Raw genomic sequence first — 27,920 nt, forward strand, 5'->3', positions numbered from 1 at the left:
AAAATCGAAATGAATTATTTTACTTTTGCTAACCATACTTTAAATTAGAAATATTTGTATCTTCTTTCTTAGCCGACTATTAAAAAGGGAGGTTTCTCAGATCGACAGTATTAAACTGTTTTTTTATGTTTTCGTAGATACCTAGATATCTTCGATTTAGACCCTGCTTATAATTACTATAATGATTGATATGTAGGTAAGTATATGGTTACTTTAATAAAAGTTCTACGTAAGTACAAAAATATTTTTTATATCTTTATTCTCGACTTGGCTGTGGCTGGACTGCACTACGACGGAATTCGTTCCTAGGGGCTTCAAGACATTTATGGTAGATCTAAACCATTACATGCACTAAAGACTGAATTGAAATCATTTAGGTCTAAAATTTAATACAAATTTTAATAAGTTGTCTGTTTACAAAACAAAACACTTTTTAGTTTTTTATGTTTTAGATGAAATGAAATTTAAGATTTTCTAAGATCTAAAGAAATAAACTAATATTTTAAGATGTTTTATTTGCTCTAGGTAAATATGCAATTTTTATAACGTGGAAAGAAACGTGTATGATGTCATCTGCGAAATGTCAAATTTTTTGTGAAACGGAACGCACTATTGGAGTGATTTGGATTTTTCAATAGAATAAAATTCAATTCAATGACTTGTGCAAATTTAGATGTTGATTTGTTGATGACGGTACAACAATAAGTTTTGTGCAATAATAGATAATAAAGTTGTGCAGGGCTATTTACTCCCGGCCAGGCTCATGCCGCCGTCAGTACTAGAGGATAATTGTTAATAACTTGTTTTGTGAATTTAACAAGATGTTTGAAGACGACGATTATGAGAATATGGTGACGAGCTCCGAGCGTATTAAGAGCTTGGGGTTCAAACCGCAGAAGGAAATCCTGACCAACCGGTTATTACCATATGCCGAGGAGTTAGATGAAGAGTCTCTGCGGTTCTTGGAGCAGGTGAAGACGAACCTGGCCAAGTCTGTTATGTTGAGAGAGATGAAACCCGCTTGTGGAGTCTGGTCTTCCAGGCTTATGAAGTAAGTAAAATAATTTTGGAATTACTAGCTAAAGTTTAGTTTGTACCTACCTCCCACACATTTTTCTGTTTTATGGAATGCAATTATTTTGAATTATAATTCAACTAACTATTCAGCTAGCCTTTGTATTAATTAATCTATTGATAAGACTAAAAACTATCTAAATAAAATTATTTTTTATTGTTAAGAATCTACCTTATTGTTTTTATAAAATTATAAACATTGTGATATATGACAATACAGTTAATAAGTAAGAGACCTGCTATTCCATCTGGACTTATCTGAATCTTATTGATCATGTTATAATTGTTGTTTGGTGAAAACTTGAAACTAGTATGTGAACATAAAGAATGAAATAAACATCATTTTTTGTATTTTTCACATACAATGGATATGAACAAAATGTGAATAAGAGTAATAAGCTTTCCAAAAAAGTTTAACACAAAGGATATGATTCCCAAAATTCCAGTTGGAATGGGAAAATATGAGGTTCATATAGTTACCATGTACAAGGTCACATATTAAAGCTTTTTAATAATTAAACATAAATGTCGGGCTATGGCTATTGTGAATCATATTTGAGTAAGTTCACCTTTGGCAACACAATAATGGTGATATGTCAAACATGTGCTGGCCATTGCCCAGAACTTCCTACAAGTGACTCCTGACCTTACAGGCACATGACAATAACTGTATTGTCAATAATGGTCATCTTTTATGTAATTTTATGAAGCTGAAATACACATTTTTCAATCATAACTAATATTCTTGTATATCTTATACCATAATTGAGACTTTAATATAAAATTAATGTTTATACAATGGGCAAAGTATTCTAAACAAAGAGTTTATGAAAGAGAAATATCTGTATGTAAACTAAAATAAGTATGCTTGCAATCCTATATATTAAAGTAAGTAGCTCCAGTAAAGTGTATAAATATTTGTTTGAATTAATGCTGGTTTTAACCAATTTCAAAAAAGGAAGAGCTTTTCTACTCAGCCTGATTTTTTTTGTATAGTCTTCTTTTGCTGGGCTTTAAAGTTTTGAATAGAAACACAAGAGGCTTAAACTATAAACATCAGACCACCCTATGTAATACCCTAATGATGTCATCGCATCATGAGTTGCAATTTTGCATTAGTATAATATGCTTATCAAAATCACTAAATTTGCTTTATTATGGTTTTCAGGTACATAAGAATATATGGACTGAAATTCTCAAAGGAAGATCACATTACACTTGTAAAGTTGACATTTGAGTTGGCTCTCACGCCTGACCTGGAGCCATGCAAGATCCACAAGTTTGCTACAATTTTTACCATGTTAACAAAGTAAGTTCAGTAACCAGGACAATTTTTTCACGAGAGTTGTATAATTGGGTTTTACTACATGTAATGATTATTTTTATTCATTGAATAATCTTTCAACTTTTGTCACTTCACAAGGAAGACATTACTGTATGGAAGTACCTATGAATAATGGCAGTACACTTTTTTATACTGACTGAATTACATATGATATTCCTATACTATATCTTAATATATAAAAGAAGAAAATGAATGATTTACTTACATATAAACGCACAGCCCAAAGATCTAGAGACTTGAAATTTAGTGTGTAGGTTTTATGTGTAGTCTAAGAGAGGAATTCCCGAAATTACCAACCGTAATTTCCACGGTAACGGGAATTGTGGTTGATCTTTTTCGTATTACGTGGGCGGAGCTGCGGGCGTCTTCTAGTGTATTGAACAGACCATATTGTTGAAATTTTAGGGTCTCATTTTTCGTACGATAATGGATCTTAATATAAGTAACAATAAATCTCACAATCCTCAAATATAAATATTTGTCCAACCTCTGTTCATTTGGAGTGATTTTATATCTAAGGATTTTGTGCTTTATTGCAATATGTAAAGATCCATTTTTGCATGGTATTAAAGAGATTGAGTAAAAAAGAGTTCATTTGTATGATTAATTGATTGATTGATTTGACGGCCTCAGTGGCGCAGCGGTAGTACGCTTGTCTGTGACACCGGAGGTCCCGGGTTCGAATCCCGGCCAGGGCATGATGAGAAAAGAACTTTCTCTGATCGGCCTGGGTCTTGGATGTTTATCTATATAAGTATTTATTATAAAATAAAGTATCGTTGAGTTAGTATCTCGTAACACAAGTCTCGAACTTACTTCGAGGCTAACTCAATCTGTGTAAATTGTCCCGTATATATTTATATTTATTTATTTATTTATTTATTTATTTTGTTCTTATATGTGAATCTAGTTTGAGTTGATCGAAGTCCAGTAGTAAAAGACTATCAACATTTTTTGATGTTGGCCTAAAGCAAAACTTCGATAAGCGATCATGAACAAACATTTTAGTTTCTTTATGACTAAAGGCTTGGTAAAAGCCATTTTTCCTCATCTTAAATTGCATAATGCTAACCTTCATAGGTATCATTATTGTCATTACACAGTGCCAAGTATTTTAGGGTGTCTTATTGTTTGGCAATGTTGCGCTTCCTTTAACTTTTTTAGTACAGAATTACTATCCCTACCAATATTATAAATGCGAAAATCCTGAGAAAGGAGGGGAGAAGATGTGAGAGAGAGAGGATGGATTGTTAGTGAACTTTTAGGGCGAACGAAGTCGCGGGAAACAGCTACTCTATAATACCAGTACCTACCACCTAGTCATGCACTATTCTGACTGGTGCAAATCTGATGCATTGGTTTGTAAGTCATGACTTGAGCGATTAGTACACAAGGTCAAGAATTAAATCATTAGTCATATACTTAAGACATTCTTATTTATTTATACAACTTTATTATTATGCCCTACCCATTCGAGACTTGTGTTACGAGATACTAACTCAACGATACTATATTTTATGATAAATACTTATATAAACATCCAAGACCCAGGCCAAGCAGAAAAAGTTATTTTCTCATCATGCCCTGACCGGGATTCGTACCCGGGACCGCCGGTGTCACAGACAAGCGTACTACCGCTGCGCCACAGAGGTCATCAGACACTAAGATAGATATACTTACAGGCAGACTATCGCATTTTAACAAACTCATTTAGAATTAAGTACATGGATTTTTACATCTTACATTTCCCACTGTTTCTCGTTCGGGAGCCGCTTTAAATAATTGAAACATGAAACTGAATATGATTTTAGGAAACTTCATCTTATTTCACCTGAAGAATTGACACTACCGTGGCGTCCACTCTATGAATTGGGGAAGAAAATTTACGACAAGAGTTCGGGCTTATTCCATTATCTTACGTAAGTATTTTAGATTGTTCATGTTCCTTTTTATATTACATATTTTTATAAATATTTAATGAATGTTTGTACATTTTATAACCCTTTGTATGTTCTTATTTTCTATGGAGAATTTTTCATAAATATAGCGCGGTACTAAACCCCGTGGCGGTCAGTGTTAGTATCGCACCGTGTTTTATGTTGTGTATAAAGTGAACACTAATATTCATGAATTCGCAATTGTGTCAATACTACCGTCTTACGATGTAGCAGAAAGTAATTAGGATTTGTGCATTTGTCATTTATGCCTTTGAAGCTGAATGTAAAATATATTTTCTTGGTTATTGTGAGAGGTAGTTATAAATACTTTCAAGAAGTCTATGAACATTTTACAGATTGACAAAAAGAAAAAGTATTAATTAAGCTAATATTATCAAACAAAGAATTTTTGTTTTAATCTTCCTGCTATACTGAAGCATATTCTTAAATTCTTTACATTATAATATTCAGGCCAGACCAACCCGATAACGACGCATCGACATTACTTGCTGGGTTGTCCAACCTACTGCCAGGAATAGACGTAGCCCACTTCTTAAATTCACAAGGGGTGGAACTTAATATGCCCAAGTAAATAAAAAGGTTTTGTATTGGTGATTTGGTTCGGGATATCCTTGGCTGGAGATTATAGCCTGACCGGTTTAAATGTCACACTGTGTATTCTTAAAAATTCTGCTTTGTCATTTTGCAACACACTTACCGGATTTAGATAAGTTAAGAGTACGGCAACTTGAAGTTTGTTATGTCGTACGAGAACTACCTAGTTCGTTAACTAACTAACTAACCGTTCGTTAGGCTGACAGTGTACATTGTCGCGCAAATATAATACAAGGAACGACATCCGCCATACTCTTAACCCGGTTCTTACTTGCTCCCTGTGTATTTTGCCCAATTATGTTTGGCTCCATTAAAAAAATCATTGTGTACAATCATATCAAGAAGTAAAACAGTTTATTAGCTATTTATTTTAGGCTTTCATTGTAATGTCATCACTTTCATTCCCATAGGCGTCCCTCATAACATATACAGTGACTATATGACGTAAGCAACTAAGTTCCTACGACATCCTGCAAACTCTATACAATCCGTCGTATGGTAAATGAAATGTCTTTAATTCCAGTTTCACTAGTAAGTTTTACTTTTACGTAGTTAACTTCCCTTTCTCTTGTGCATCACTTTCAGTACATATTTAAAGTTTTTCTCTGCTGTATGTATGCGCTAATCTCGCAATGTTGTGGTCGGATTTTATTCCTGTTTAAAATGTTGGAAAGAGGCTTTTTTCTATACATGCTACCCGTGTAAAGCCAGGATGGGTCGCTAATACATAGTACATAAAATCACGTCTCTGGAGGTTTAAGCTAAGATTATATCATTCCACTTGCCACGATCCCTGCATACTTTCGCTCCATCCACATCTATCACCATTTTCATGCAAACTATACCTATCATTTCGTCAATACGACTCCTTTCCTTTCCACCGTTCTTATTGACACTCCTCGTATATTTGCTAAGCCAATATGCTTTCATTCATTCTCCACTTGGCCAAACCATCAACATATTTTCTTTTCTATACCTATCATTATATCTTCTTTCACACCACATCGTTCCATGAAATATGTAAAAGCTTGAACCCGTTCAGCGGCTTCATTCGTAATTTAAAAATATTAAATTGACCTTGCTGCTATGTGAATAGGCAAAAAGTGTGATGTTAAGCCGATCAGCCTATATTTCTATCTCGATGGGTTCTCATATCATCTTTCATTGCTATAGGTGTCATTAACGGGAATGCTTCGGTATTTCTGGTGGCAGTTCTACTACGAGTATTATAAATTAATCATATTATTAAAACATTGAGTATAATTAGTAAACGTTCCTATTTTCAGATCGTTGGAGAGCTCTTATCTATCAATGGTCAAATGCGCAAGGCCGTAAGTATATTTATTTTATTATTTACCTTTTTAATTTTTGCCCGCCAAATTCGTATAGTAAAAGTTTGCTAAGTTTTTGAGTTCTAGTAATTTAAGTTATTACATGAATTTCTTCCGAATATAGACCGCATCGAATTTTATTCAGTATTTTTTGCGAAAAACGCACACAGTCGGAGAAAAATTCTGAAAATTATAAATTTTTCTTTTAGTTCATACTTTTCCTTAAATTATGTATTTTTAATTAAATATCTCCATTTGTTACTCCAGTTGCGATGTTATATGTAATGATTTATAATGTTTTACTAATAGATAATATAATTTTATTTGGAAACAGGTACTTTGAACTGAGTGCAACTCAAGAAATCCTAGACGAGTTCCTGCCGCAGGTTTGCCCGTGGAACACAGAGTCCCACGTGTTGGGCCAACTAGTGGTGTTCCTGCCGGTGTCATTGAACCCGAACAACGCTGCGCAGGGTCACCTGCTCTGGTTCGAAAAGATGATGACGCTGTGGGACTCGTGTCATAATTCACCTTGTGGTGTTTCGGTAAGGCTTTTTTTTGTAGAAAAGAAAGTATTTCTCTTGTTAAGTCGCTAACCAAGAGAAGTATGTACAGAACGTGGTAATTATATGTATGCAATGTTTTATGGAGATCGGTTCAGTGGTTTTGACGTGAAAGACACTAACATATATTAGTATGGATAAACGCTAGTCTTGTAGAAGCAATTTTATTTTTTCAGAAAAATAAAAGACACTGTTTAATTACAATAAAATAGCAATTTAAAAGAAATTTTGGCTCTGTGTACTTCGTCTATATCCCACACTTGATACGTGTCCGTTATCTTTTCCCCAGGAGCTGATAATGCTATTCGCCGGTCTGGCCAAACACAACCCCGGTTCGGTGGACTGGGCGCCGTTCGTGCCCAACATGTTCACGCGATTCCTACACGCGTTGTATCTGCCCGTCAGCTACAAGGATATGCAGATATCGAAGTGCCATTCGCTTGGTGAGCTGGTTTATTTTTTGAGATATGATTCTATGACCAGGTAGCCTAATTAGCCTCGAGCCTCGGTCTATATCTATACTATATCATTAGTTCGTGCTTTTTAGTTTTTTTAAAAGTTTTTATTAAAATAACCCACATTTACAGACTTTCTTATAGTGGAATATTCATTACAGAATCGAGTTTATTAACAAAGGGTTTAATGAATGTGATAAAGCCCTATTTAATTGATTGCGTAGCTCTAAATATACTGTCAATATTTTTACTACAATCTGTAATATCAAGAAATAAAAAAGCTAGTCAAATTATTTTAATTGATTCAATTCTTTTTAAGTGTTTTTTTTTACCCATCTTTTACAGACATGAAACAAGTGGCCCTTTGGATTGTATGGGCGATAAATCCCGACGGCGTGGTACTAAAACACCTCCGGAGTTTCCTAGCTGGGGTCGAAAGCTACCTCCATAGCGCCAACTCAGGCCGTTGGTCGTATAAGCTTAGAGACTTACTGAGGAAGCTAGCCAGGGAGTTTCTAAATAGGTGGGTGAAGTGTTTGAACTTGGTGGAGAGTTGAAGTTTTTGAATTTTTAAATTCCTGATATGTGAAGCTTTTATGAAATACCTATCTGATGTTTTGAGAAATAGTGACATGTCAAATGTAATTTGTAATTAAAGTGGCAACTGGATGTGGTAATATTTGCTATGACCTTACAGGTTGTCATTTGTACTTATCCTTATACCTATTTAACTGCTTCGAACTAGGGACCTGCAATAAATGCATCTGAAGTCTGTTATTTTATTATTGCTTAATGTGGATAATTCGTGTTTTTTTTTCGTTCGTGAATCACATGTTTATTTCAGGGTGCGACGCGAACGCGAAAAGAAATTCAAACAGACATGGGAGAACCAAACCCCTGAAGCATACAAGCTTAGAGAAGAGGATATCACTGAATTCGTGAACATTGTATTTGAGCCGACCCTTCAAGCGGTATACAGCAGAAGCGGTTCTCTCGACATCTTCATGGCTTTACAGAATCTAGCCACGCTAAGGCCGGCGATTGTAGTGCCTCCCCTGTTGGAAAAACTTCGCACATCTTTAACGTCCCTCACAGAACCACATAGAGTAACGGCAGTTATGTCTGCTGTCGCATCAGTCGCTAGGCCCATGCTAAGAGGCCGGGACTCTGATTACCCTGAAGGGCAAACCCATGTAGTTCCATTCCTCATGGCTGTATTACCCGGCTTAGACCCCAATGACACGAAAAAGACATTGGTCACTCTGCATTTCATACTTATCTTCAGCTGGATGGTCCCCATCATAGATTGCAGCTCAGCGCACGAGCACTGGTCGGATTTGACCGAAGAAGAGCTATTGACATGTGAATCTACAGCGCAGTTAGAAGATTTCGTTCTCGTCTTCTTAGACAGACTGTTCGTGTTTATCGAGTCTAGTGTAATGGAACACGTGCGATTGGATACGAAAGAGTCAGAGCTGAGTCGTAGTAAGATAGACGGCGTCATGGAAACATCAATGTCTTCAGCAGCCACCGCGGTCCTTATGCAATGTTCGCCGAAAATCTTCAAAGAGGCGTTGAGGAAATTCAAAGCGTTCGCCACTGAATCTACTTTCGAGATCAACGTATCGGGCAGCATGGTTGGGGTACTACTAAGAGTCTTCGCTCGCGTTGACTCCGAGGCTACATTAGCCGCATTTGTGCCTAAATTGTGTCAAGAATTGACAGAATTACTAGCCACAGATGAAACTTTACACGAAGAAAATCCATCTAGAGATTTGGTTTACAGATTGGTGTTGCTAATGCACGCGGTAGAATGTGATGGCGTGGTGTTACTTAAATACATACCGCAAATATTGCCAGTGTTAGATCGCGCTCTAAAACTTCACTCTGTCGTGGCTCTCGGGCGAGCTTGTGAGATTCTGAGTCACATATTTACGTCTCTATCGAATTTATATATCTATGAGTGGAAAAGTTCACCAAAGAATTATTCAGAAGCTCCGGAAAAATGGCTGCCGATACGAGAGTGGGGCGACGGGTGTTTGTTGAAGGAAGCTAATTTCAAATGGCATATGCCTAACGCTCTAGAAGCGGAATGTGCTCAAATGTTAGTAGATAGGTATTTGAAGCCGGAGATTTTGAGGTTAAGGCAGTGGCTGAGTGATGAGAGGCCGATCTGCCGGGAGAGGAGGTTGAGGAGTTTCCATATAATAAATGCGGTGCTGTCCTGTGCTACGTTCATGCCGCCACCTGATGAAGATCATATTGCCGTGTAAGTACTTATTTTGCTCTTTGTAAAAATATACCTTTATAATTTACTTAAAAGAATTTTGATTATGACCATATTAATTGCCACTGAACCGAAATATATTGCTATTCTGCTCTCATTCATATGTCTATTTCTGTCGCCTCTCTTGTCTAAGACATGCGTCGTAACAATAATTTCGACGTGCGTTTGATTTAAAAAAATCTGAATGATCTCCTCTTCCTTTTGGCGTTGGTCCCGGTTATATCCTCACCGCCCGGAGTGCGCCTTTTTGCCCATACATTCCATATTGGGTAAGGCAGATTTTTACTCGAAGCGACTTGTATCTGACATCCACAACCTCTGCAGGGAGACCTAACCGGTATTGTATGATGGTAAAACATTAATTTCCCCATACATAAAACTATCGCTGTTTCGATTTTTATTATGACGTGAAACGGGAAAGCGATAGCTTTTCGCGCGAAATATCGCTTATAAGCGCTATGGGGTCTGCAACAGGTACTTATAACTCCATTCATTTACTCCAGCATGGAATCCCAAGTACCAGCCACGAGCATGCCGCTAACAAACGGCATCAAACACGTAGTGACATTGGACGGAGTGAATGTTCGCGTGTCGCTCACGAAGCTGATGCTAGAAGTACAGTCGCGCATGTTGGCCGACAAGTCGGATGACACGCGCGGCTTTGAAATGCTCATACAGGTGAGTGGCAACTTATAGTGGTTTAAAATTTTGGTAGATCATAAATAAGTAATGGTAATGAAGCTTTATTTTTTTTTTGATAATTCATTGAACTTTCTTCGCTCATGTGCGCCTTGGTTAACAATTTCTTCTGTACCTACTGATGGGATATTAAAACTGATTTCAGAGTTAAAAATAATATGTTCTGTCTGAAAATATGATGATGATTAGTTGATCCAATTATGAAATCATAAAATCGTTCTCCATTTCTGGTTTGTGCACTTAACGTCAAGACTTTACATTACATTTACTATAATATTTTTTTTAACCAGGTCTGGGAACGAGTAGTAGTGACAAAAGGTCTCCGCGCCAGTTCTCGCCTCGACGCCCGTTTCCGTTCCTTCGGAGCCCTGGAAAGGGCCACCGACGGTCGTGGGGGAATCTCCATCAGCCCAGCTGGAACAGCTCGGTTAAGAATGCTGTTGGCTGATGCTGCAAGACTCCAAGACGATGCGAGATTGGACCTCGTCTGCGATGCCGGAATAACCCGCTCCGCCTTAGACGCCTTACACGCGTTGGCTGAACTCTCTGTCAATACCTATAGCACGGTACGTTAATTCCTCTTATCAAATTTATGTAAATTGTTCACGCTAGTGACTGACTATCGACATTCAGCAATCCGGTCATTCCCGCCATTGCACACTAATTATTGCATAACAATTAGTAACTTGATTTATACAAATATGTAGTTCTTATTCCATTGATTGATTTATTTGGACATTTATTTCTCTATTTCAACAGGTAAGAGTACTTTCTCAAGTACGTCTGTATTGGATGCTAAGCCACTACCCATACTCGTACCGCGCGCTTGTGCCGAAACTGGCGGAAATTCTAAACAAAGGCGGGGAAGGCGACGAGTGGCACGCCAAGCACAAGGGCGTCCTCTACATTATGCTGGGCCCGAGATCTTGGCCGTTCGTGGCTAAGCAAGATTGGGAGGTAGTGCGTACGCTATGGCCAGCTATTTTGAAGGCGCCTCTCAGTGAGAAACCTAGTATTTTGAGGTTGGTATCTTACCATTTTAATTGTAAACCTAGTATTTTATCTTTGCTTTTCTGATACGAGTATTATAACAGCTTTTAGAAAAGTTGAATTGCCTGTCAAGAATAAAAGTTTAATCAATATACATATGTTCAGGACTAGGACTATATAAATAAAATAACATGAATAAGCTACCTATCAACATAATTTAATTAATTACAGATTAGAGCAAGCGTTCATCGACTGTCTGCAACGCAACTTCCCCGCTGTAAACACACGCCTTACCATGGCGCAATCTGCAATAGATATCGCCCAGACTCTTCTTCCACAATCTAAACTAACAGAGCCATCGTTTGCGGAGCTATTGAAAAAAGCCCCTGAAAAAGAAAAAGCATATTCTGACAAATTGGAAGCGACCTACAGAGAGTTGATCGAAGAGTTGGTTGATATTGCCGAAACGCCAAATATGTAAGTGTTTATATATCTATTTTTACGTCAAGTCCCACAATAGGTTAAAATTGTTATTCTTCTGACCTTACGATGGAGGTTTAATTACAACATCCTAATTTTAGAAAAGATGTAGGTTTGTTTTTCTCTTTTTTATGTATGTCGTGGCCTTTCACTCTTTTCTATGTCTCCCGCAAAAGGGATAAAGACATGATTATATTTATGTACATCATTATATAAGTCTGTACCTAAAATATATAAAACTACACAATTTTGACTTTACCATGTTTATAGTTGCCTAGTGTCTAAATCGGCAAACTGATAGCGAATAACTGTTGTATTTTAGCTATCGACAATCAAATGTTTCACGGCTTTTATCAGACTTGAAAATTACGCAGTGGTTTTTATTATAATGTAAATCATAATTTATTACAGCCAATGGCGCCGTCTCGAGTTAGCAATGCAAATGCTTACTTTCTGTCCGTCCATACAAACGGACTATACTCCTCGCGCGGTACGCCTCATGCTACGCGGTCTCATACATGACGATATAGCCGTGCGGAAAATATCAACTGGATTAACATACTATGCGCTTAAACAGTGCAAACGACCGCTGAAGAAAATAGAAGTGGATCCCTATGAAGTGGCTGGAGTGACGAAACCAATCATACATGTACCAGGTATTGTTTAATCTGCTTTATTTAGCCTTGTGTATTTCCTCGGGGTCTGAAATATGACGATATAGTCGTGCGGAAAATATCAACTAGATTAATTTACTATGCGCTGAAATAGTGAAAACGACCTGATGAAAATATAAGTAGATCGCTAGCAAGTAACTGGACTGACAAAACCAGACGTCCATGTACCAAGTATTTTTTATCTGTATTATTAAATAGGTATCTGGTTACATTTTACGGTGCTTATAAATGACGATATTGCCGTAAGAACAATATCAGCTGGAGAACCTTACGACATGTCTGGTGTGACGAAACCAAAAGTCCACATACCATGATTTATTTTTATTGGTTTCATTTTCATGCTGTGTGGACTTTTAGTACCAGAGTACACCCGCGTGAAGCGAAAATTCCACAAATTTATTTTCCTGCGGTAATTTTGGGAAATCATCTTTTAACGCACCCCTAAACCACACACATAAACCTACCTGGCGAAATTCAAATCTCTAGTCCTAGCGGTATAGGTGTACAATGATTTGTCAGTCACTCAGTTTCCTGTTTTATATACAGTATATTTTACTAAAAACTATACTTCCTGCTTTTACAGGCTACAGAAAAGACCTTGAGTGGACTCTATGGTCTGAAGAGAGGGTACCAAAGACAGATGAAGAGTGGGATAAACCCTGGCTCAGGAACCTTATCTACGGTTTCTATGCATGGCCTAAGAAATTAGAGGTATTTTTAAAAGATTTTTGTCATTTTACAAAAATACATTTTTAACCCATGCATGCTTCGTCGTCGTTATAATGTTAGTAAAATTTAAATCATTTGTTTTGCATTCATCTTCCTTTGGATGTCGTACTAACATGAAATAAAGTAATACCTACAAGCGAAAGTTCTGAAGCAAACAATGAAAAAAGGATACTCTATAAATATTATAAATATTGGTCTCTCTATCCCTAAAAGGTTAGTAAGGTCTCAGGTTATTTAATACACAAGCCACGTTAAAATTTTATTGACTATGCTAAAAAAGAAAACAAGAAAGCATACCCATTGCCGACGTGACAAATACTCATGTTCTTTTCCGTAACCCATATTATATGTATGCAAATTTTTATAGAGATCAATTCATTGCTTCACCTCTAAAGAGGTAACAAAAAAAATTTGTCATTTAAAAATATAGTTCGGATTTGGTTAGTTACAATTTATATTATTCGTCAGGTAGCCGCCCCTTCAAGTGAGCAAGTCCGAACCTGCGACGTGCCCTTAGACAAGATGACGGAAAGTGAACAATATGTCCACGAGTTCTTTAGTGACGACGCGAATATAGACAAGCTGGTGGGCTTTCTTACTGTGGAGGAGAAGAAGGGGAAGGACAAGTTTAGCGGGATGAGGTTCTCCGTATTTAAGGTGAGTGACCAACGAAAATAACGAAAAATTGCGTCTTTGGCAAGATGATGGAAATTTTGCAGGAAGAAAAAGTTCAATCTTATAGTTAATTGAAACCGGAATTCAGCGATTGTGAAAGTGCGAATGGTTAAAGACTAGATGAATCTTTATATTCCACACTGTTTTTTTTTTGATTTATTGATATGCGCAAACCCTGGGTCTGAGTGTCATATCACGACCAAAGGGAACTTATCATAGTTTTACTTACCTTTTGAAGCAAGTAATCAATGTGAAAACTTTCATCCACAGCTGTTATTCGCGCAATTTGGCTCCGAAATCACCGAGAAACTGCTATCTCGAGCGTTAAAATGCGCAAGCGACACTCAGGAAGCGCCTCAAAGGTTTGCTGCGGAAGTGGCCGCCGCCGCATTGAGGGCATCCAGAAAATACCCCCGGGAACAAGCCTTGGCTTTACAGCAGGCTGCCATGGATATTGTGCAGGCTGGTAAGAGTTGGTGATGAGGACAACTAGTCCTGATTTATAATTTTTGACGAAATAAAACTCTGGACTCGATAAAAAGATGTGTATTCGGAAAAACGTTCAAAAAAAGGCGGGAAGATTTTTCTTCTTTTTTTTAATATGGAAATTGCGCACAGATAAGTAATTGGCGCAAACAGTTGGCTTGGTACAGACTAAAAATTAATAGTATATAAATAGATTACTACGAAAAAATCCCGCACAATCGACGCAGCATTTGTATTTTGGGTACAAATATCTTTTGTCATGCCTTTCCAGTACTGACGTTTTGTTGGCAAGGCATATGCTTTATTTTCCCTCTCTCTCTAACTCTGAGATCGCACTGTCAGCATTGGTTGGCAGATTGATGAATACACAAATGCTAAACTGTGTGTCTTATCTACCTCCCATCAGGACTCACAACGGTTACACCAGAAACCATGGACGATTGGGGCACGTCCCTTGGCATGGGTCTGGAGAAGTTGGATCCTCTTCGAGGCGCCATAGTCATCAAATCCCTACTTCAACTGTGTGTACCACCAGCAAAGCAAGACCTTGATGTGACGCCCGATACACACGCATCATTCGTTATCTGTGCCCGGCTTTATGCTTTACAGGTATATTTTTTAGTATTTGCTCTAAGTATTGATCTGGAGAAGTTGAATCCGGTTCAAGAAGACATACGTACGTATACGTAGTCTGGAAAAGACTGATAAGCCATGTTCAGCTTTGTGGCTTGATGATAGAATTTAGATCCAAATAGTGACAGTTTGCTAGCCCATCGCCTAAAAGAAACCTAACCCCTCAGTCGCCTTTAACGACGTCCATGGGAAAGAGAAGGAGTGGTCTTATAATTTTTAAGTGCCGGAAACCACACTGCACTGCACTACAAAATATTACAGGTATCACATAAGGCGATGGGCTGAGCAACCTGTCACTAACAGAATTTCAATTCTACTTCTTCAATTCTTGTAAGTGATGTAGAACAAATATGACAAATTTGTATTTATGTTTATATTTCCGCGTGTATATTTTTCCTCAAAAGCTATAACATCTTTTCCTCCGGCAGGGTGCGCTAGTGTCTATGATGTGGCGAGGCGCGCCCCTCGCCACGGAACTCCTGGAACGCCTGGAAGCCGCGCATTTTACGCAGCATCCATATCAGAACGTGCGAGAAATCGTTGGGGCGTAAGTACAGTAATTAATATTTCTTCTATGCTGGTAGCAAAGAACAAACATATTGTATGCTAGCTGTTTCTCTTCTCGTGCAGATTGTAAAAGGAAAATGCTTGTAGAAACTTATCTAAACTCTCCGTATCTACATCTCAAATCCATCATTTAGCCAACGTGACCTCGAATTTTTTACAATAACGAGACTACTGGTTGATTTATGTATATTATGTAATATTATTAGTGCGATCTGAAAGTAATAAGAAACCATCCTTAAATAGAAAGTTTGTGCATTTTACAAATGCATTCAATACTGTCGATCATGATGTTCTACTCAGTTTGATGCGCACTGTGAACATATCTCCATCGGTAATTATTTGGTTTAGTTCGTACCTCAGTGGCCGTCAGCAGTGCATCCGTATTGATGATGATCTATCATCATGGTGTCACATCTCGGCTGGGGTACCTCAAGGCGGTGTGCTCTCTCCTTTATTGTTCGCACTTTTTATTAACCGTATCACTGATAACCTTCGGTCTTCCTACCATCTTTATGCGGATGATCTGCAAATTTATTGTCACTCTCCATTAGCTGATTTACCTTCCGCGATTTCCTCTATTAATGGTGATTTGATGCGAATATCTGACTGGAGCAGATCTTTTGGAATTAAGGTGAATCCATCTAAAACGCAGGCAATCATAATCGGTAGCCCTTATTTTGTTTCTCGTATTGATTGGAGATTAGTGCCTCCTCTTAATTTTGATAATGTGGTAATTCCTTTTAGTGACAAGGTGAAAAATTTGGGTTTAATATTCGACAAAACTTTGTCATGGTCGCATCATATTAATGACGTGAGCAGGAAAATGTTCTTTGCATTCAGCTCGCTTAGAAGGTTACGTAATTTCCTACCTGTTGATACTAAAATTGCGCTGACACAATCTCTTCTTCTCCCCCTCCTTGATTACGCTGATACTGCTTATCTCGACGTCACTGAGGAACAGTTAAACAAACTCGAGCGTCTTCAAAATCTTTCTATTCGTTTCATATTTGGGCTTCGCAAATATGATCACGTTTCTTCTTTCCGTTCGCAGCTGAAGTGGCTTCCTATCCGACTCCGTCGCAATTTGCATATTGTGACAATGCTCTATTCGGTCTTATTTAATCCTTTTTCTCCATCTTATTTAAAGGAGCGCTTCAATTTTTATAGCGATGCCCAAGGCGCCACCCGCAGTCTGCGTAGCACGGTTACCCTACGACTAAGACTACCGACATCCAGCACCAATTTTTACTCCCACTCTTTTACTGTACAAGCTGTCCGTCTATGGAATGCTCTCCCTGTCGATATCAGGAAAGCCCAGACTATTAATAGTTTCAAAAATCTCGTTAAGTCTCATTATCTTTCTACTCTATCCTAAGTATATGTTATTATTATATGTATTTATCTGTATTTATGCGTATTTGTATGTATTTATATGTATTATATATAGATATATATTCTGTTTGTATTTTATTATATTCAAACATTTATTTATCTTGCTCTGCGCCAACGCCGATCTCCTGTTTGGTTTCCTTCCACCCAAAGGTTGACTGGAAGAGATTGCTTTAGCGATAAGTCCGCCTTTGTACCATCTATACTTTGTGTTGTTTTGTATGTTTTACTCTTATGGTGCAATAAAGAGTTTTTTTATCTAGAAAGTCCGTTTTTCATCAGAAAGTAATTTGCGGATTTTTTGATAAGTTTTATGCTGATTTATTTTGATATTGCTCATTAAACCCCTTATCAAAAAATATATACCAATTTGTTCCCACAGCTTACTTATGACAATCTTCATGTTGGAGTTAGTGTTTCCTGGAGGTGAACACGGGCCTTCTCCGAACCTGTCGAAGTACCTCGACACCGTGCTGCCGCGGCTCGCTGCCTTGTACGACGAGAACGGAGATATAGGTAAAGTAGTGAATTGTCAAATCAATTATTTAACTATCAAAATATGGAGTCGTGAAGAGTGAGTGAGTAATATAGAATTTAAGGAATACTATGTGTATATGGGGTCAAGAAATGGTGTGCTGTTAAAGAAAGCGAACACGAGAAGCAGCGCACACCCATGATTCTGCTCCTATAACCGGACTGTTGGTACAAGCATGGGTATATAGTTGATCAAAAAACAAAGTTTATAATATGGGTCTGTGAACCAAATCCATACAGACAGGTAATTTCTAACAACCTGCGAGGATTTATTTAGGCTGTTAGTTTTAAGTTGTTAATAACTTTTAGACATTAGAACTAAGATGCTATTGTTTTTGTGAATTTAGTATGTACTCACTGTTGGTATATCTAAATAAATAAGTTTTTACAATTTTTTACACGTCACACATAGCCTCTTTTGCGCGAGTGAGGAGTGAGGCTGATTGGATAAGTTTACAAAAAATTACAAAACAGTCATTGGATTTAGAAAAATATGTACATTGGAATTTCTTTAAGTCAACCATAGTTTTACTCGGATCGTGAACAAGGTCGAGAGTTTAATTACAACAATGTTGAATGTGTTCCCTTGGCAGTGGTGAAACCGGCGACATCATTACCGAGCGGGTCGTGCGGCGCGCGCGCAGCGGAGGCGAGCGCGCCCGCGCCGCGCCGAGCCGCCGCGCGCGCCCTACTGCTGGACGTGGCGCGCCTGGCGCCCGCCGCCGCGCTCGCCGACGACGACCCGCAGGTCTCATGTCACTGTCACTATACACTAGACAGCAGAGTCGCTTCCCGCGCCTGTCTTCTGGCCGTGCTGCTGGACGTGGCGCGCCTGGCGCCCGCCGCCGCGCTCGCCGACGACGACCCGCAGGTCTCATGTCACTGTCACTATACACTAGACAGCAGAGTCGCTTCCCGCGCCTGTCTTCTGGCCGTGCTGCTGGACGTGGCGCGCCTGGCGCCCGCCGCCGCGCTCGCCGACGACGACCCGCAGGTCTCATGTCACTGTCACTATACACTAGACAGCAGAGTCGCTTCCCGCGCCTGTCTTCTGGCCGTGCTGCTGGACGTGGCGCGCCTGGCGCCCGCCGCCGCGCTCGCCGACGACGACCCGCAGGTCTCATGTCACTGTCACTATACACTAGACAGCAGAGTCGCTTCCCGCGCCTGTCTTCTGGCCGTGCTGCTGGACGTGGCGCGCCTGGCGCCCGCCGCCGCGCTCGCCGACGACGACCCGCAGGTCTCATGTCACTGTCACTATACACTAGACAGCAGAGTCGCTTCCCGCGCCTGTCTTCTGGCCGTGCTGCTGGACGTGGCGCGCCTGGCGCCCGCCGCCGCGCTCGCCGACGACGACCCGCAGGTCTCATGTCACTGTCACTATACACTAGACAGCAGAGTCGCTTCCCGCGCCTGTCTTCTGGCCGTGCTGCTGGACGTGGCGCGCCTGGCGCCCGCCGCCGCGCTCGCCGACGACGACCCGCAGGTCTCATGTCACTGTCACTATACACTAGACAGCAGAGTCGCTTCCCGCGCCTGTCTTCTGGCCGTGCTGCTGGACGTGGCGCGCCTGGCGCCCGCCGCCGCGCTCGCCGACGACGACCCGCAGGTCTCATGTCACTGTCACTATACACTAGACAGCAGAGTCGCTTCCCGCGCCTGTCTTCTGGCCGTGCTGCTGGACGTGGCGCGCCTGGCGCCCGCCGCCGCGCTCGCCGACGACGACCCGCAGGTCTCATGTCACTGTCACTATACACTAGACAGCAGAGTCGCTTCCCGCGCCTGTCTTCTGGCCGTGCTGCTGGACGTGGCGCGCCTGGCGCCCGCCGCCGCGCTCGCCGACGACGACCCGCAGGTCTCATGTCACTGTCACTATACACTAGACAGCAGAGTCGCTTCCCGCGCCTGTCTTCTGGCCGTGCTGCTGGACGTGGCGCGCCTGGCGCCCGCCGCCGCGCTCGCCGACGACGACCCGCAGGTCTCATGTCACTGTCACTATACACTAGACAGCAGAGTCGCTTCCCGCGCCTGTCTTCTGGCCGTGCTGCTGGACGTGGCGCGCCTGGCGCCCGCCGCCGCGCTCGCCGACGACGACCCGCAGGTCTCATGTCACTGTCACTATACACTATACAGCAGAGTCGCTTCCCGCGTCTGTCTTCTGGCCGTGCTGCTGGACGTGGCGCGCCTGGCGCCCGCCGCCGCGCTCGCCGACGACGACCCGCAGGTCTCATGTCACTGTCACTATACACTATACAGCAGAGTCGCTTCCCGCGTCTGTCTTCTGGCCGTGCTGCTGGACGTGGCGCGCCTGGCGCCCGCCGCCGCGCTCGCCGACGACGACCCGCAGGTCTCATGTCACTGTCACTATACACTATACAGCAGAGTCGCTTCCCGCGTCTGTCTTCTGGCCGTGCTGCTGGACGTGGCGCGCCTGGCGCCCGCCGCCGCGCTCGCCGACGACGACCCGCAGGTCTCATGTCACTGTCACTATACACTATACAGCAGAGTCGCTTCCCGCGTCTGTCTTCTGGCCGTGCTGCTGGACGTGGCGCGCCTGGCGCCCGCCGCCGCGCTCGCCGACGACGACCCGCAGGTCTCATGTCACTGTCACTATACACTAGACAGCAGAGTCGCTTCCCGCGCCTGTCTTCTGGCCGTGCTGCTGGACGTGGCGCGCCTGGCGCCCGCCGCCGCGCTCGCCGACGACGACCCGCAGGTCTCATGTCACTGTCACTATACACTAGACAGCAGAGTCGCTTCCCGCGCCTGTCTTCTGGCCGTGCTGCTGGACGTGGCGCGCCTGGCGCCCGCCGCCGCGCTCGCCGACGACGACCCGCAGGTCTCATGTCACTGTCACTATACACTAGACAGCAGAGTCGCTTCCCGCGCCTGTCTTCTGGCCGTGCTGCTGGACGTGGCGCGCCTGGCGCCCGCCGCCGCGCTCGCCGACGACGACCCGCAGGTCTCATGTCACTGTCACTATACACTAGACAGCAGAGTCGCTTCCCGCGCCTGTCTTCTGGCCGTGCTGCTGGACGTGGCGCGCCTGGCGCCCGCCGCCGCGCTCGCCGACGACGACCCGCAGGTCTCATGTCACTGTCACTATACACTAGACAGCAGAGTCGCTTCCCGCGCCTGTCTTCTGGCCGTGCTGCTGGACGTGGCGCGCCTGGCGCCCGCCGCCGCGCTCGCCGACGACGACCCGCAGGTCTCATGTCACTGTCACTATACACTAGACAGCAGAGTCGCTTCCCGCGCCTGTCTTCTGGCCGTGCTGCTGGACGTGGCGCGCCTGGCGCCCGCCGCCGCGCTCGCCGACGACGACCCGCAGGTCTCATGTCACTGTCACTATACACTAGACAGCAGAGTCGCTTCCCGCGCCTGTCTTCTGGCCGTGCTGCTGGACGTGGCGCGCCTGGCGCCCGCCGCCGCGCTCGCCGACGACGACCCGCAGGTCTCATGTCACTGTCACTATACACTATACAGCAGAGTCGCTTCCCGCGTCTGTCTTCTGGCCGTGCTGCTGGACGTGGCGCGCCTGGCGCCCGCCGCCGCGCTCGCCGACGACGACCCGCAGGTCTCATGTCACTGTCACTATACACTATACAGCAGAGTCGCTTCCCGCGTCTGTCTTCTGGCCGTGCTGCTGGACGTGGCGCGCCTGGCGCCCGCCGCCGCGCTCGCCGACGACGACCCGCAGGTCTCATGTCACTGTCACTATACACTATACAGCAGAGTCGCTTCCCGCGTCTGTCTTCTGGCCGTGCTGCTGGACGTGGCGCGCCTGGCGCCCGCCGCCGCGCTCGCCGACGACGACCCGCAGGTCTCATGTCACTGTCACTATACACTATACAGCAGAGTCGCTTCCCGCGTCTGTCTTCTGGCCGTGCTGCTGGACGTGGCGCGCCTGGCGCCCGCCGCCGCGCTCGCCGACGACGACCCGCAGGTCTCATGTCACTGTCACTATACAGCAAAGTCGCTTCCTGCGTCTGTCTTCTGGACAGAAGGTACTACTTTTGGACACGGCACCCATCGTCAGGTTTCGTTCTCTGCAGTCCTACGGCCTAGCTACTGGTGGCTCCAGTCCAATTGTCTATTTTTGTCCTTTGCTGGACGTAGACCCGTTTTCCTCCTTGGAAGAGACATATTTGTCTTACTGCAAACTTGAAGAAGCGTCTAAACCAATTTGATTATAGTTTTCTTAATTACTAACCTTATTCGAACGCGTTAGACAAACTCTAAGCCAAGAAGCCCCTCTACATAGCTCGCTGATCATTCGTTTAATCATGGTTAAAATTGTCATCAGACAACCGGTGGATCTGAACACAAGGAGGATGCGATGGCCTGTGGAGAAACCCTAGATGCGGCGCTAGTGTCGCGGCTGGACTCTGCTCTGCGATTGGCCGGAGACGCTGTTTCACCATTGGCTAGCGATCACGCTAATGCGGTCAGCTTGCTTACCACAGGTCAGTAATAGCCTTTTATTATCTTTATTCAATTTCCTTGTCCATTTTGAACCTTTTCAGGGTTCACACATATTTGAATATGTTACTTGCGAGAAAGATAATGAATGTGAATGGCACACACGAAAGTGTCGCATGTCATGCTTCGTATGTCTACTTGCGCCAGAAATGTTTTAAGTAGTACGAAAGAGTTCAGACTCTGAACTACTACTGCAGTCAGTCTGAACTTCAGACATGGCATAGCTCGTCAAATAGCAATTCACACCGACATCATAGTAACGCTGACGTAACGTTATGTGTTGGATTTCTTCTTCGCATGCGGGAAAAAGCTAGTATTTGATATTTTTAATGTGGGTTTACCAGTGCTTCGCGGGTGCCTGGGCGTGGTGCTGCGCGGGCCCGGCAACTACACGAGCACGCTGTACCGGCTGGCGCCCGCGGCGTGCGCGCTGGCGGCGCGCGGCGCGCAGCACGACGAGCTGCCGCGCGCCGCCGCCGCCTTCCTCGCCGCGCTGGCGCTGGCGCACCACCCGCCCGCCGCCTTCCACACCGCGCTGCGCACGCTCGAGCGGCTCGCCGACGGTGAGTGCAGTGTGTAGCCGCCTTCCTCGCCGCGCTCGCACCACCCGCCCGCCGCCTTCCACACCGCGCTGCGCACGCTCGAGCGGCTCGCCGACGGTGAGTGCAGTGTGTAGCCGCCTTCCTCGCCGCGCTGGCGCTGGCGCACCACCCGCCCGCCGCCTTCCACACCGCGCTGCGCACGCTCGAGCGGCTCGCCGACGGTGAGTGCAGTGTGTAGCCGCCTTCCTCGCCGCGCTCGCACCACCCGCCCGCCGCCTTCCACACCGCGCTGCGCACGCTCGAGCGGCTCGCCGACGGTGAGTGCAGTGTGTAGCCGCCTTCCTCGCCGCGCTGGCGCTGGCGCACCACCCGCCCGCCGCCTTCCACACCGCGCTGCGCACGCTCGAGCGGCTCGCCGACGGTGAGTGCAGTGTGTAGCCGCCTTCCTCGCCGCGCTCGTACCACCCGCCCGCCTTGGATTCTTCGCTGCTATTGGCTGAGCGCGTCAATTTCTTCGCGATGATTGACAGTTGTCGTGTGATTGGATGTTGTGACGAGTGGCGTAGAGATGTCGCCACATAATTATAAATAAATATACAACGTTATTATTTTTAAAGTATCAATAGCAACCTAATTAATTTCCAACTTATCAACAGACCGGTCGTGGTGGGCTCGACTCTCGTGCCTGGAGTTCGCACAACCACTCTTATTCTACGGGCTACCAATGCTGTGCGCGGATCCAGACAGAGCAGTGCGAGCGGAGAACTTCACGCTCAAGCTGATGAGGGACCCCAGGCTCGAGGTAATTGTTATATACGGCCTCGTTATGCAATCTGGATACCTCGTTATACAAATATAGGCTTGCCATTTTTATATTTCTTTTGTACTACATAAAAATTTATAATCATCACTCAATCTTTTTCCAGGTCCGGCAATCAGCAGCAAAACTCCTCACCGGCCTGATGCACTGTCGCGCTCTGCCCGACGAGGAGAAAACACTTAAGAAATTGATGCGTAGCTGTCACTCCAGAGAGTTGGTCGAACGCCATTGTGGCGTCTTAGGCCTCTGCGCCTACCTCGCCTCCCGACCGTACAGCCTCGGCCCGAGACTGGGAGACGTTTTAACGGAACTGGCGAGACACACGAACGCACCCGACCCCATACCAGCGACCATACGCACGGCGCTAGCCGACTTCAGAAGAACACATCAGGACGACTGGCCGAAACACAGGGAACAGTTGACGGAGGAAGAACTAGATCTACTCGCAGACCTCACATCGCCTCCCAGTTATTGCGCTTAGAGATAATGAGAACTTTTAAGTCTGTAACTGTTCTTCGACGGAAGTTTGGCTTAAAGTCGGCGCTTAATTCGGCGATTAATTTTCCGTGGCCAGAAAATAGAAAAGTCCATTCTGTCAACGAATACTTAAGTCTAGTGGGCTGAATGCCTAAAGATAAAATTGGTGTGGTCGAAGCGTTCGTCGGAGAATAGTTTCAGAACCGCGATATTTCTCATGCAGTTTGGATGACAACATCTCGGCAAAATATTAATTTAGGCTGTACTCATGTGATAAGTTTTGCTACCTGTTTTTGCATCAAGTTTCTTTGGAAACGTCATTACATTCTGCTCAATATTACTTCCAAAGTATATTTTTGTATTCTATTCTGTTGAAAATCCTTATAAAATTATGCTCGCTAATAATATAATACAAATTTACCAATTTATTGCATTATAATATATTATGCAAAATAAATTAATTTAAAGGTGATGGCTAATGCATCCAGACATGATTGGGTGGCGGTCACAAGACAATTATCTTTTGCTTATTTGAAATAGAGAGTTCATTTGTTTCCTTTTAAATTTACACAATGCTCATGATTGTTCTTACTTTTTTTTTATTAAAGTGTGCAATTTATTATTTGAGATTTTCGAATAACTAAAAACCACTTTAATTTCCGAAATAATAACCTTGATTAACCCCGAATCATGGACCTAGTTTAAAATTAAAAGATTTCAAAGTCAATCTGTTTTCATATAATTCTATCTATATCTCGACTATTTTCGAATTGGTTTTAGTTATTGATTTTGGATTGTTATGTAATTAGTGACTAATTCACCTTTACTTAATAAATTTGGGTTGTTTTTCAATTGGTATGACTATAGGTGTTTGTAAATACTATGTATAGATATAATTTGTGTTATTAGGTATTTTATAATAATAATAAAAAGAAGAGTTATAAGATATTTTATTTATACATCAAAAGTCCTTTTTAAATGAGAAAATAAATGTAGTATAGAAGTTATGTAATAAATACAAAGGTATACCAGTTACTGCACACTGTGAATAATGGAATATTTATAATTTTTTGCATATTCAGGAACACCTATAATACATTTTCGTTTTTAATTTAGACTAAAATCATTCTTCTGTGGTTACCTCCGATCTTCCACATCTGCAAAAAATAAAAATATTTCCTTTGTTTTTTATGTAAACATAAAACTACAGGAAAGTAGACTTCTGTATGTCTTTTCATTTTACCAAAATCCCTTTATACTTCACGATTCCTCCACATAATTTTAAGCATTTGTCACACTTTATAAAGTGAGCAAAACAGAAAATCCAGCTATACATAGTTTGTTTAAATTATGAATATGTGAAGTATCATGTTCATAATCAGAATTAGTAATAAAGATTACAGATAGTTACTTACTTTTTCCATCACAAGCAACTATTTTTACTTTGTCCACTTTAGCTACCTCTTGCACTTCTCTGAACTCAACATCATTCAACATAAATGTCCATACATTGTCACAAAATCTAAAACAGAACAGTTTATCAAGATAGCAATGAGAACATTCATTATCCTCCCAGCATTTAATCCTTATTGTACCCTCACATAAGGTTTTTACACAAGGCATCTATCTGATCTCTGTAACCCTTATATATGGACCTCATATTAGATCATGATGACATATTCAGTTGCCTGTAGGCGCAGTATTTGTAATATTTTTCTCTCTCTAACATAAACATTTGGGGAAGTAACAATGAAGATCAGATGGTCTGCGTTCATCTCAAAATTTTTAGTAGTGTTGTTCTAGCCTTCTGACGGTATCGTTGTCCATTTCATACCTATTCAGAATGTATTTCTCATAACAAGTGTGAATAGGATTTAGGGGACAATTTATGTCTTCTAAAAAACAGCCCGTCTGGAGCAAGGTCGAATCCACAGCATTTAGGAATAACAAACAAAGAAGCCGAAAGCATTATGTCGAGGGGACAACTGGAAACACGCAAAAATGAGAGAGAAAGAAATTACTGACAAATGAAAAATAATTGTAAGCAGCAAATACCTGTATGTATTTAATTTCCCTGCTTTGAATGTGAGTCTAGATTTTACCCTGTTGGAGAGTGCCTGGTTGATAGACTTGTCAAACTGCAGTAATACTTTAATCGCCAATGCTGGAGTTATCTGCCCATACTGAAATAATAGTTTAAGTACTTATAGATTAACGAAATAAACAATGCCACAAGTGGCCTTCGATTGCATCTATAGTCGAAACAAACTTACTTGTATCAATTCGTCCAAGCTTTCTTGAAGTGTGTTACCAATTGTTGTGTTTCTGTATAGCTGGTAAGACATGTCTAATATGATTTATCGTATATATCTAGTCAATAACACAATCTAAAGAAATGAAATGAATTATAATGCAAGCCGATTTAATTTGAAGTTTTACATGAATGAACGTTCAAATAATAACTAATGACAGTGACAAATGACAGTTGACAGCACGTGTTAATAAATTCCATTTTTGATTTTTCCTCATCAAAGTTAACGATACCTACGGCGAATTTTCTCTATCTACGCAGCAGGTCTACTCTACCATAATAGGTATTATAACAAGGTCGTAAAACAATATTAATTATTTAATAACATGATAGAATACACGTAAACTGAATTTTTAGTTTTAATTTTGACGCCTCATATGTTTTATAATCTTTCAATGTACGATGGAAAATTTCAAATTATTTAAAATTAACTTTGCCAGGAGTCAATAAACAAAAATATGGAATATTTTTTATTAAGACATCATATCCATAAACGTAGCTGCCATACAAATAAAGTTCATGAATTATACAAGAAACTCAGGTATGGTATGATGTCACACTTGAGTAGCGTTTTGTAAGGAGCATTTTGGATTCGTCAAAATAATGTGTTATGTTACTTCGTATATCTCAGGTAGTTTACTGATGCCATTGTTTTTGAAACTAAATTAACACAAGACAAAGAAAAATTGTCTTCGTGCCTATTATAGGTGCTTAACCTATGAGCTCTACAATTCCACCATAGAGTAGAGAAAGAAAAGAGGTAGAAATAATAATAAGTATACTCGTCAAGACGAATAATTTGAACCCAAACTCTATAACACTATCTATTAATTAAGGTCCTAGTTTCTCTGTCTTGTATCTAGGTATGCGCATATCTCGGAAGTTGTGGACCGATTTTAGTTGCAGCGTTGCCAGACCGTACCAAAAAGTACGGTTTTCCGTACTATTCATCACACAACCGTACCACTATCGTACCTCAGTGCAGACCGTACCTTTTTCGTACCTTTTCCATATTAGTAGTTTATTTTTCACTACAACCTACAAAGGGTAAAAAACAATAAAAAATCGCCTTTTTATGTTTTGCTCAACATTCTGAATTTGTGTTCAAAAAACTTTTTTCTTCCAAACAAATAAGACTTAGCTGTTTGGATTACATTCATTGCCTTTCTTACTAAGAAACGATGAACTTAAAAAAAAAAAACAAAATATAGTCTGCGGTCTGCAGGACTCAAAGAATTGGCGGGACTATCACCAAATGTCAAATAGTCAATCTGAAACCGAGATCGAACTAAATATTTAAAAATAACTTATTTTCACAAGTATGATTAGAATTTGGTTTTAATATAAAGTACTGTGTTCTGTTGTCCGGATAATCACATAACTGATTGAGAAAACAATACGAATCTCGAGACGGAAGAAAAGTTAAGTCAAGGTAAGTTGATGTTGATGATGGTTTGCATTTTTCATGCATGATTTTTGTTTGCATGGCAAGAAGGCAAAGTTGTGTGACTAAATGACAATGCTATTTCTTTTCTTATCACCACAGCCAAGGTGTGGTTTATTGCCTTTCATTCATTCTTATTAAAAAGATACTGACAAACAACTTAAAATTTTGCAAACTATCTGTTCCGATCTGATGGTCAAGGGTAGAACTATATTTAATCGCCTTGGACGTTTGATATAATAAATTATTTATAGGTCGACCAGAAATATTGCAGACCTGTCAACGAGGGCGCTAATTATGCATTTTATACAATAACATTATACCCTAAACAGGATTGATAACTGATAGATACCTAGCGAAAAAACGACCCGAGCGAGATAG

General features: G+C 41.9%; 2 protein-coding genes across 3 annotated transcripts; one reads left to right on the top strand and one right to left on the bottom strand.

The window, feature by feature from the left end:
• Positions 1-596: 596 nt before the first annotated feature.
• On the top strand, positions 597-25,007 carry LOC106143630 (proteasome activator complex subunit 4B). Of its 2 annotated transcripts, XM_060949053.1 has the most exons (25): positions 597-1,051; positions 2,243-2,383; positions 4,231-4,338; positions 4,828-4,944; positions 6,258-6,302; positions 6,637-6,847; positions 7,155-7,308; positions 7,666-7,843; positions 8,165-9,589; positions 10,111-10,285; positions 10,597-10,872; positions 11,066-11,328; positions 11,528-11,773; positions 12,188-12,432; positions 13,034-13,161; positions 13,648-13,836; positions 14,125-14,320; positions 14,747-14,949; positions 15,402-15,520; positions 17,312-17,445; positions 18,057-18,211; positions 21,770-21,929; positions 22,290-22,508; positions 23,144-23,289; positions 23,414-25,007. In XM_060949053.1, exons 1-25 carry the CDS (start codon positions 822-824, stop codon positions 23,786-23,788), a joined length of 5,838 nt encoding a protein of 1,945 aa, XP_060805036.1. In that variant the 5' UTR covers positions 597-821; the 3' UTR covers positions 23,789-25,007. The 2 variants fall into 2 exon arrangements, with proteins under 2 accessions (XP_060805036.1, XP_060805034.1); XM_060949051.1 differs by lacking the exons at positions 4,828-4,944; positions 23,144-23,289; positions 23,414-25,007 and having other exon boundaries at positions 22,290-22,540.
• On the bottom strand, positions 24,718-26,246 carry LOC106129977 (transcription initiation factor IIA subunit 2). Its single transcript, XM_013328713.2, has 4 exons — positions 26,058-26,246; positions 25,840-25,967; positions 25,200-25,306; positions 24,718-24,941 (listed from the first exon to the last, which is right to left on the bottom strand). The coding sequence occupies exons 1-4, from the start codon at positions 26,127-26,129 to the stop codon at positions 24,922-24,924; spliced, it is 327 nt and encodes a 108-aa protein (XP_013184167.1). The 5' UTR covers positions 26,130-26,246; the 3' UTR covers positions 24,718-24,921.
• Positions 26,247-27,920: the final 1,674 nt, after the last annotated feature.

Source organism: Amyelois transitella, chromosome 18 (assembly GCF_032362555.1).
Source record: "Amyelois transitella isolate CPQ chromosome 18, ilAmyTran1.1, whole genome shotgun sequence".
NCBI classification, from domain to species: domain Eukaryota; kingdom Metazoa; phylum Arthropoda; class Insecta; order Lepidoptera; family Pyralidae; genus Amyelois; species Amyelois transitella.

What these genes read in the sequence shown, in the direction of transcription:
- LOC106129977 (XM_013328713.2), bottom strand. Translation starts at nt 26,129, where the DNA reads ATGTCTTACCAGCTATACAGAAACACAACAATTGGTAACACACTTCAA. An exon ending in GCTTGGACGAATTGATACAA is followed by an intron (nt 25,968 to 26,057) that starts GTAAGTTTGTTT and finishes CTATTATTTCAG; the next exon opens with TATGGGCAGATAACTCCAGC. An exon ending in AGTTGCTTGTGATGGAAAAA is followed by an intron (nt 24,942 to 25,199) that starts GTAAGTAACTAT and finishes TATTTTTTGCAG; the next exon opens with ATGTGGAAGATCGGAGGTAA.
- LOC106143630 (XM_060949053.1), top strand. Translation starts at nt 822, where the DNA reads ATGTTTGAAGACGACGATTATGAGAATATGGTGACGAGCTCCGAGCGT. An exon ending in ATTCACCTTGTGGTGTTTCG is followed by an intron (nt 6,848 to 7,154) that starts GTAAGGCTTTTT and finishes TCTTTTCCCCAG; the next exon opens with GAGCTGATAATGCTATTCGC. An exon ending in CATGGCCTAAGAAATTAGAG is followed by an intron (nt 13,162 to 13,647) that starts GTATTTTTAAAA and finishes ATTATTCGTCAG; the next exon opens with GTAGCCGCCCCTTCAAGTGA.